Source organism: Montipora foliosa, chromosome 11 (assembly GCF_036669935.1).
Source record: "Montipora foliosa isolate CH-2021 chromosome 11, ASM3666993v2, whole genome shotgun sequence".
Taxonomy (NCBI): Eukaryota; Metazoa; Cnidaria; class Anthozoa; order Scleractinia; family Acroporidae; genus Montipora; species Montipora foliosa.
Genome location: NC_090879.1, coordinates 23,780,010 through 23,790,009, shown reverse-complemented (window position 1 = coordinate 23,790,009; position 10,000 = coordinate 23,780,010). Strand labels below are relative to the sequence as shown.

The window sequence follows — 10,000 nt, the reverse complement described above, 5'->3', positions numbered from 1 at the left end:
GCAATATGTCTAGAAAAGACAAATGTACAACCGTTGAAAAGCTCATTTGCAACTGAAGATGACATGAGTATGTCGAAACATGTTTTGTAAATTGAAAACGATCGTTTCTTTTTTGAGAGTTATTGTTACTCTGCTATCTTTACGTCCGTTTTGTGAAGTAGCGGACATATTTTTGAAAGCACACTCAGAAACGCTGTTGCCAGTGTTTCTGGAACCCAAGAATCAGTTTCCCAGGCAAGGCTGGAGTTCACTCAAATTTTCTTTAAAAAGTAAGTTTAAAAAATTGTAATAAAAAAGTAGGCGGTTTGATCATGGCGGACACGATGGTGTAACAGTCGAAACAGAAACTAAAGGAAACGCAAGGTCAATTTTTACCTCAATGGGGCCATTGTTATTTAAATACCTAACATGCTGCAATGGATGATGAAGTTTTTTAGTCTTGAGTTACGTGAATAACCACTGTTATATAGCGCTCTCACTGGTTACTTCGATGTCACATGACATCTAACAATAAAACTGTTTCCCGCCAAAAGTCTCTGAGCGGGCAACAGTGCAAAATCTATGACGTCAGAGGGTAACAGTGCACTGTTACCCGCGACTGTTGACCTACGACCGCCGTTGCTGTTGACGTTGAACGTTTTTTTTTGTGTTATATAACAAATCACTTAATGACTGGTCCCTCGGGAAATAGTTTATTTTGTTTCCCTCGAATTTCAATGTTTCCCTCGGCTGCGCCTCGGGGAAATATTAGGGCGCTTAAGCACGCGCGTTTTTGAGACGCGGACGGCGACCGGAAGTGAGTGGTTTTCCCTTTTAACTTGTCTTCACACAACCACATTTACATTGCTGAGTATCGTTTCTCTATTAGAGATGATTAGTATAAAAATCTGTGAGACACCACTGCCCGGGCACCAATCTCGTACCCAGAGTCTTCGGGCTTTTTGGCCAGCGGGTGAGCGCCAGGAGAGACTCTGGGATAATCGACTTGAACTATCTTTTTGATTGGCCGCTTGCGAAACAATGGCAGTCCGACAGGAAGTCGGTAAGTAATTCGGAAGCCCCAGAATTTGGAGGGAGATTCAAAATCTAAAACTAGTTTCAGTGCTGTTTTTTTTTTTCTACCTCAGAAATATATAAATCACAAAAATAATAAAATGACGAGGTTTGAATTATGTCTTATACCGCACGGGAATTTTCCCACGCTGCTAAAAAGTGATTACTGTTGCTGTTGCAAAAGTACCGTGGGAAAACATTACATCAGTCTCTTTGAGGAGAAATCCGTGGAATAAGGTCTTGTCGAAGCCATTCAGATACGGAAACATCAAATTGTAGTAGAAGAGGACAATTGTGTCGTTTCCACAAAAAAATTGTCGATCGTGTTGCTTGCACGATGGCATTCTGAACGATGGAATGTACGCTGAAACACTAAAAATACACTTACCGAAAGCGTCAGAGGTTTCATCTTCACTTGCTCTTACAGCAAGCCAATGATCATTTCTCCAGGCCCCGGTTGTTCGAAAGCCGATTAACTCTAATCCCAGATTAAAAATTTACCAAATGCTGCTCCCAAATGCTGTTCAACGCTGATATTTGACAAAACTTTACATTACAGGAAGTCAATCTTGAAAAGCAAAATTAAGCAAAAGGAACTTTCACCAAACAGTGGAAAACATGAAACAAAAGTTTACGCTAATCCAGGGTTAAGTTAATCGGCTTTCGAACAACCGGGCCCAGTTTCTTTGTAAGGCTAAAATTCCTGTTTCTCCAACACTTTCAACCCGCCATTTCTACTGTTTACGGTTTTCTCTATTCTGTTTCCGTTTAAACTCAAGCATACGTAATAAGACCGGAACCCACGTTTTCTGGGAAAATGGAGTCGATTATCCCGGAGTCTCTCCGGGCGCTCACCCGCTGGCCAAAAAGCCCGAGGATTCTGGGTACGAGATTGCCCGGGCACGCGAAATGCTCTCTTCCGGTTGCCGTCCGCGTCTCAAAAACGCGCGTGCTTAAGCTCCCTATTGAGATTCTCGGGAAACAAAATGAACTGTTTCCCTCGGGACCAGTCATTAAGTCATTAAGTCATTAAGTGTTTAATGTTGCACGGTTTGATGTCAATGCTTTATTTAGATGCCCTTGATCTGGATTATATTCTCGGTTTTCACATGACGTCACGACCGCCATGTTGGTGCCCCGAAACAAAGAAAAGGCGACCATGTTGGTGCCCCGACCAAATCCTCCGGGAATTTAACTCTATTATTATGCAAACGCTTCGTTTTGTTTTCGTTGAAAAACATGGCTGTTGATCACGTGAGTGAAAACCAGCAATTGGTGGTTTTCACTCACGTGATCAACAGCCATGTTTTTCAACGAAAACAAAAGGAAGCGTTTGCATAATAATAGAGTTAAATTCCCGGAGGATTTGGTAGGGCACCAACATGGCCGCCTTTTCTTTGTTTAGGGCACCAACATGGCGGTCGTGTCGTCATGTGAAAACCGAGAATAGGATTAAATGATCAAATGAATAATAAGGAACAGGAAGTGTTAAAATCTGAACGGATGAGGAACTGAAATGGTGTTACAGTATTGTTAAAAATGATAGGTACATGAAGTGAAAGATTTGTGTAGGAAACTCTTCTTGTAACAAAATTAGAATTGAGAGTATCCCCAACAACGCAGTTACCCATGACATTGTTTTGCATGTTTAAGAGTTTCTTATGTTGAGATAATGTATTCGAAAGTTATGTGTGGCTGCGCTATGTTCATCAATTTACCGAAATGAAACCGTCCGTTCGCAACTCTTTTAATAATCAAAGTAAAGGATTTTCCTTGTGGTGATAAGATAATTTACGCACTTTCCGGCTCCTTTGTGAGAAAATAGACTTGAGTTAAGAAGATGCTCCAACGCTCGATTGCGCGGCATGTGTTATGTGACGCACCGTGACATATGACGAGGGTACTAGAACTCGTTAGTATTTAAGTATTTCGCAATTATTCCATCTTGTACTCGCTCAACAATTCGGGGAAAATTTAATCGATTACGTCGATCCCGCTCACACAAAAATGAAGTTCAAACGACTTAAGAAGCACTATACCGACACACAAATGGCAAGATGTTTTTCCACAATTATGTTCACGTGATCTCTTGTTCTTCGGTCATTCTCTTCTAAGTCATCATTACCCAAGACTTACTTGCGGGCATTTGGTGTGAATACGTCATCATGTCCCGATTATTCCGTTGGCGCTTGCAGCTTTCAAGTCGAGATTTTTCCTGGTCATACACGCTACATATGTAATACTATATCATTGTAACTCTATGCACGCGCAAGCTACAACTAGAAACAAAACTCGCTTATAGACGGATCGCTAATTATCTGAATAACTATTGTAGTCATGGGTTCATGATCGCTTATTAGTCTGCTTGATTTGGTGGCTTAGCTTATTGGTTATGCATAATGCTCATTGTATATTTTAACTCATAAGTAGTTTTATTTTCACTTTACACAAGCCTGAAGATGACTGCAAAGTCGAAAATATTAGCTAAGAATATAGTGAAGAAATTAGCCATCATGTTGGCTCCTTTTGACCATATGTTGTAAAAATGATCAAAATTGTTTGAAAATGTTGATACTGAGACTATGCTTTTGCTTTCTGAGGTCGCGTCTATAGCAGTTTGTGGCCGAGTCTGTCGCCCCTGTTTCTGATTTCATTTGTCTTACAAATCGTAACCCCCGTGGATGATTTGTGCCTAAAAAATCGTTTCCTTACCAAGGCAATATGATACCATGATCTTTGATTTTCAAAGTAAAAGGAATTGCTGTAAATATTCGAAAATTACTCACGTTCAATCGTTATGCCGAAACTCCTTGTGACTTTCTGCCTCGTGACTCAAGTTACCCAGAACACCTCGTGAACCCGGTGAACAATACTGATACCACCTTACGCGCCCCGTTAATAAAGTAATACCGAAGCTGCCTTGCGCTTGCGCGCTCGGTTGAGCAAATCGAGATTACTTCCCCCTTTTCAATATCTACCAATTCACATACTAACTTACATATTTTTCCCTATTAGGCGGGGGCTTCTAGTTTGCCTCCTCGGTTTTTGGGCTCTGGGCAAATTCCCTGCTGGGGCAATTACTATATCACTGTGACAATGATGCCTTTTCGGGATCTTGCCTCTAGGCAAAATCCCTGCGGGAGTAAAAATGAGATCTTATCGTTAAATGAAACTGGTCTTTTAAAAAATTCATTGATAAAGGCGGCAGCCAATAGAAACGCAGCAACCTTATCCATTCAGATTTCCCATCCTCTTATTTAACACCTATCGTCAACTAAAAATCGTTCTCATTTCTTTTAACCAATTTCCTTACTCAAGCCCTTCATTTCCTCACCCTAGATGCAGAATGCCGCATAATAGAAATCACGAGAACTACAAGACATCACAAGATTTCCGCATCAGCATTCACTTTAAAAACTGAGCTAATATCGTCTTTTGAAATCACCCTCTTAAAATTCACTAAATCCCAGTGTTCAGGTCACATGCATAGCCTTGTCAATCCTATCCATAAAGCCGACGATTTCCCACTCGTACTTATTTAACGCGTATCGTCAACTAATCTCTCTTAATTAATCAATTTCGTTACTCAAGCCTTTCATTTCCACACCCCAGATGCAGAATGCTGCCTGTCTTATTTTACTGAGGGCGGTTAATTAAGGACACAACTGGTAGTGACAAAATTAGCCATCAAGGTAAGTATGCACCATTTTGGACCGAGGGCGAGAAAAGACACGGAGGAATTACGAGGATCTTTCTTTTCCCTTGCTGTCGATGAATCACTATTTACGTCTTCTTCGTTATTGTTAAGGTTGTTGTTGTTGTTGTTGTTGTTGTTGTTTTCACTCTCAGAGTCCCGTTGAAAGTTTGGTGTTCTTGTTGCCAATGAGCTGCTTTCATTGGCAGCTGTCGGTGAACTGCCTGAGGATAAAAAAGGGCATAATTTGATAAAGCGTCCTTGTTTACAAACCGAATACAATGGGTTCAGAAGCTAGTGATAATACAAGACCAATAACTCCAGAGCCTCAGTTACTTTGGTTTGTCAAACGATACGTTTCGACAATGACGTCACGGAGGCCATCTTGGTGTATCTAAGCAAACAACAAGGCTAAGTCTTTGATAACTTTAAATAAAGCCACTCTATTTTAGTGGACTTATTCTAGTCACGGCCAATTGAATCATTATTAGTATACGTGTGGCTAACCTCTGAGGCCGTGCCGACCATATTCGTGCCCTTGAACATGACACTTATTGGCTTATTTTTTTACAGCAAACAGTTTAAGTTATTACTAGGTTGGCTTGCAAATAGCAAAAGGCTAATCGTGGCAAGTCAGACTGTACACAGATGTACACGATGTAAACCTTACTCTTCGTGCTTTCAAATATTTAGAAAGTAGAAGAATTTAGGAAAAAAGGAGAAGAAAGCAGTCTAGGTAAAAGAACAATATGTAAAGAGCAAAACCACAGACTAAACTTAACTTCAGTTGGAAATTTAATTTTTCACCTTCTTAATCAAAGTGCCCCTGTGATCAAAAAAACCACTTCCTTTTTTCCTTCAGATTTTGAAAGTGTGTTTTCTTAACACCTGACTGGCAAAATTTTGAGCTTTTATTTTTATCCAAAGGCCGTTTACTTTGAGTGCAAGTTTTGGATTTGACGGTCCGCCATTACTCACGTTCAAAACTGACCGATTGGACCTCAGACGATCCAGGGAAAAGTGACGTCAGAGGCTCACTAGCTTAAAACTTCAGCGTGTGAACGCAGCTTATTATATATGCAAAAGGTGAGTTTAAAAGTCTGAAAGCCCAAAACCCCCGTGCTGCATATTAATTCTGCGGCGTACACACGTATTGCATTCTTAAACTAGTGAGCCTTTGACGTCATTTTCTCCTCGATCCAGCTCTCTCAAGAACATAATGTTAGTAATGGCGGACCATTAAATAGGAAAATTACAGTTAAAATAAAGAGGTGTCTTTTTGAAATCAAGGCTTAAAACGTGGGTCACTTAATGTTTTGTTAACATAGTTTTGAAATCCAAAGAAAAGTATCAATTGATTTTTTGGTCACAGGGGCACTTTAAGGTATCTTTGTTGGCATAGGAGTTTTCAGTTTCTAGAATTTCAATTAGTTTTGTTCTAATAGTTTTTTAAAAACAATTCTGGATACGTTTTTGAGACTAATGGGAACCCATTCCAGATTTTAACACCAGCACGTGAAAAGGCCTTACTTTGAACGTTAAGAGCGGATTGTTTAGTAAAAAAAATGCTCAGATGTCGATGAGCGTGCGCTGTAAGAATGAACACTAGTAATTTTAGAAAACAAATTCGAAATTTTAATAGGTGCAAAATTAGTGTTGATGTCATCATAGTTAATAGAGTGGACTGGTTTGGAAGCTCGGCAAACATCAAAGGAGCAAACAAAGATACCAAGATTTAGGTTGGAAAGTTCACGACCCTGCACAATCTTTTGTTTTTCGCTTATACACTATGCATGAATTACGTAACCAACACGTTTCTATTGGCTAGTTCCTCAGTACGGAGTAAACAACTATTGTGTTTTGTGCACGGTCAAGGCCGAAAAAGAGAACAAAAACCTACAACAAAGAAATTTGTCGGGTTTCATAACCATTCCCCTCTATTAACTATGATGTCATACATCATAATATTAGCGGACTTCTCCGCTTTGATCATGACAAACTGAAGTCGCTCCCAACTCATAAAAAAGCCAGCGAAAATGACAACGACGTTTTCAACCGCTTTAATCTGGTGGCATTTAGTGGATGACATGCTATGCAGATCGATGACCTACCTGATTGCTCACAATATTGACCATAGTACCCAGTCCTGTAACAATTGCACTCGGTGTTGATTACCAAATCTACGCATCGTCCGCCATTTTGGCACTTGAAAAGATTGCCAGAGCACGCCTCACCACTGCAGTTCCCTTGTACACCATGTGACTTGACTAAATTAGCATTTGCCAAAAGTCTGCCTCCGGCGCTGCTGTATCGCACGAGTGCAACACAGCCATGAAACCACCTGCCGTGGAAAAAGACATGAATTAGGTGAAGAGCGGTTTTGAATTGAGCTGGTTTAAAGTAATTTCGAAATTGCTTTGTTTTTGCTTCACCGTGCTTAGTGATTTGATCAGGATTTCACGCCAAACTCTCTTAGGCAAAACCGATTGTGATTTGCTCACACGTGTTTTCCCGCGTTTTGCATCGGGTCCCTATATTTGCCTTGCGGCATAATGATTGGCTCATTTGTCCTCTGTACGTAATTGGCCATATAAATTCCGTTTTCACAGCGCACCATCAAAAACCAAAGGAGTAATTTATACTTTGATTTTCTTCGTCCACAAGCCGTAGTCTTTTAGTTACTAAGACATTCGGCACCAAGGCTTCATAATTCATAAGCAAACTGATAAATTTATTAAAAGATTATCGTATTTTAGAAAAGGTAATAGCATTAATTATAAAACGGGAAGTGGTGTTGGCAATGAAAAACTGACATTAAAGAAAACAAAATGGTATTTAGAACGGATTTCCGCGTTTTGTAAAATCTTAACTGAGAAAGAACTTGTTTCTGGGAATATTGAACTAGCGATTCATTCAAAGCCTTTTACACTAGTATGTCAGCTGTGTTATTTTCCTTCGCTTTTAAAATTTCATCTGTACTTTACCAAAATGCATCATACCGCACTGAAGGAAGACAGTGCTCCGGCTTGGATCTTCCTTTTCTTTTTTTTTCTGTTATTTAGAATGTACTTCGCAATATTTTTCTGCGGTGTGTGGCTTAAATTTTTCATGCCTGCCTTTGGACTCCTGCGAATCTGTGATCATTTATTAAGGTAAATTTCGCTGCGAGTTTGTTAATGATTTAAACCCAATTGTTTATTTTTTTGGCAAAACAAAATTTCGCTGCCAAATGTCAAGTTCGTTCTTGTCAAATAGTTCTTAAATGCTATTTTATGTATCCGGGCCCAGTTGTTCAAACGCTGCCGTAGAGCTATCCACTGGATAACTCAATTGGTTTTGCTAGTGTTTATTCGCTGGATAGTGATTTATCTGGTGGATAGCGTTATCCATCGTTTGAACAACTGGGGCCAGGTCACCTGTTGTCGTCAACAATTTTGCTGAGTAACCCAATCTTAGACCATTTTCGATGTGTAGTATCTCCCTTGGAATCCAGAAATGGAATTCCTCCAATGAAAAGGGGTCTTTTTGCTTTGCCTCTTAGACCAGCAAGCCTTGGAACCTCTTCACAGCTAATCAGTGGAGCCGAAACGTTATCTACGCTCAAAACGAGCTCAGAACGGTGTCTTGAAATAGCGAACTTGTGCCATAGTCCATCGGTGAAGTTGTTCTTTAAAATGACTTGTTCATATGAGCATTTGTTGGCACTGAGCTGCAGTTCAATATTACCATTTGACAATAACGAAACTTCAATGAAATCGTCTTTGGAATCTCGATCATAGTTCTGTTGTTCCATCGCGTCCTGGTAAACCAACAACGCGGGTTTCGTCGAGGCTGTTTTGAAGTAAAACTGTAGCTCGCTGTTTTCAGCCATTGGCCAGCCGTTAAATTCTGCGTAAGAGCCTTGTAGTGAATCCGAACTGAACCTTCCACTGAATCGTAAGCCTTTTATGGAATCCTGCACAATTGCTAGCCATAAGCAAATAGACAATTAAAATCTTTGCCATGTCAACAGATATATACCAAGTGGAGATTCTCGACAAAATCTTGTCTATAGATATTTAAGCTTGAATTACAAAAAAAGCTTTCCTTATTTCAGACTGGGTAAAGAATAACACTCTCACTGACTGTAAACCCTTCCTGTGGCTAACCAAGCGCAAAAAACAGAAACCTGCGAGTTTATTCAAGATCTAGATGAAACCACACAGACAATGATTTTTATTTGTTAACGGTGAATAGTACGTGATCGTGTTAGATTTTTATCTTACAGAAAATAGCCGCGCCCACATGTAAATTAACTTGAGGTCAATTTTGTATGCACAATGAGCAAAAAATAATAATAATAATAACTTTGAGCAAAAAAAATTAGCTTTGAGCAACAAAAAAATATAAAGACTTTGTGCCGAAGCAAAGACAAAAAAGACGTGTTCCAGTTAAAGGTAAACTTCATTTTCAAGAAGTAATAGAGATTTCTCTTAACCCTTAAAAATCCGAAGTACAATAATTATTAGTTTATCTATGACAACTTTTCAAGGCAAATGAATTCCCAAAACTGCAGAATATGAATGCTGCTAAAAAATACCGTGAAATATGCGGTAAAATAGTTTCTTGAAAGTATTTTTATTTGGGGACAACTACACAGTTACTGCTGTTGTTGTTGTGTTTTTTTTATGAGTTCTTTTCTGGAAAATGCAATATGAAATTCCTTAACCAATTACTCGTAAGTCTGATTCTGATCATGTAAGTCCACTATGCAGGCGAATTGTAAATAACTTGAAATTTAATTCGTCGGTCCGACTATCTTGAATGCATTTCAGTCTAGAGATGTACCTATTAGATACACACCGAATTTTGATAAGTGTCACGATCTAACCCTCAATTTTAATATTACTCGTCAAATGTCACCGAAAATGTTTGTCTGACTTTTTTCTTTAACGCTGACTGTGTTGCTAAATTGAAATTCTACTTGCATCTAATAAGCTGCAAAACTTGACGTAAGTGCAGAGAACTTTACAGATTGAACCCGTTCTAATAACAGTAGACGTTCATTGCACTCATCCGTGCATCTTATTAGCCTTTTCGAATTTCTTTTACGATGTTCTTAGTTTAAATAAGAACAGCCAATTTAAGTTTCAATAGAGTATCGAAAATAATTTTGCCAGAATTAATTATTGGAGGGTAATGTATAGTGCTAGTTTCCTATCCATGTAAACCATGTGAGCGTTAGCCCTACTAATGGAATTGGGCCCACACAAG

The 10,000-nt window shown here is 39.3% G+C and overlaps 2 protein-coding genes across 4 annotated transcripts in view; both read right to left on the bottom strand.

Annotated features, from left to right (window-relative positions):
- LOC137976150 (neurexin-3b-like) overlaps window positions 1-3,877 on the bottom strand; it is a 20,415-nt gene extending 16,538 nt beyond the window's left edge. Inside the window, exon 1 of one of the 3 annotated variants that reach the window (XM_068823442.1) lies at window positions 3,840-3,877. The gene's annotated coding sequence lies outside the window, so the exon portion shown is untranslated. The remainder of the gene's footprint in view (window positions 1-3,839) is intronic. The other 2 variants (XM_068823441.1, XM_068823440.1) reach the window with 2 other exon arrangements.
- An 803-nt stretch (window positions 3,878-4,680) lies between these two features.
- Window positions 4,681-10,000, bottom strand: part of LOC137976151 (neurexin-3-like) — a 10,971-nt gene continuing 5,651 nt past the window's right edge. Inside the window, exons 3-5 of the mRNA XM_068823443.1 lie at window positions 8,164-8,713; window positions 6,859-7,088; window positions 4,681-4,971 (exon numbers count right to left, since the gene is read on the bottom strand). Of these exons, the coding sequence (XP_068679544.1) occupies window positions 4,703-4,971; window positions 6,859-7,088; window positions 8,164-8,713 (1,049 nt within the window). The 3' untranslated portion in view covers window positions 4,681-4,702. The remainder of the gene's footprint in view (window positions 4,972-6,858; window positions 7,089-8,163; window positions 8,714-10,000) is intronic.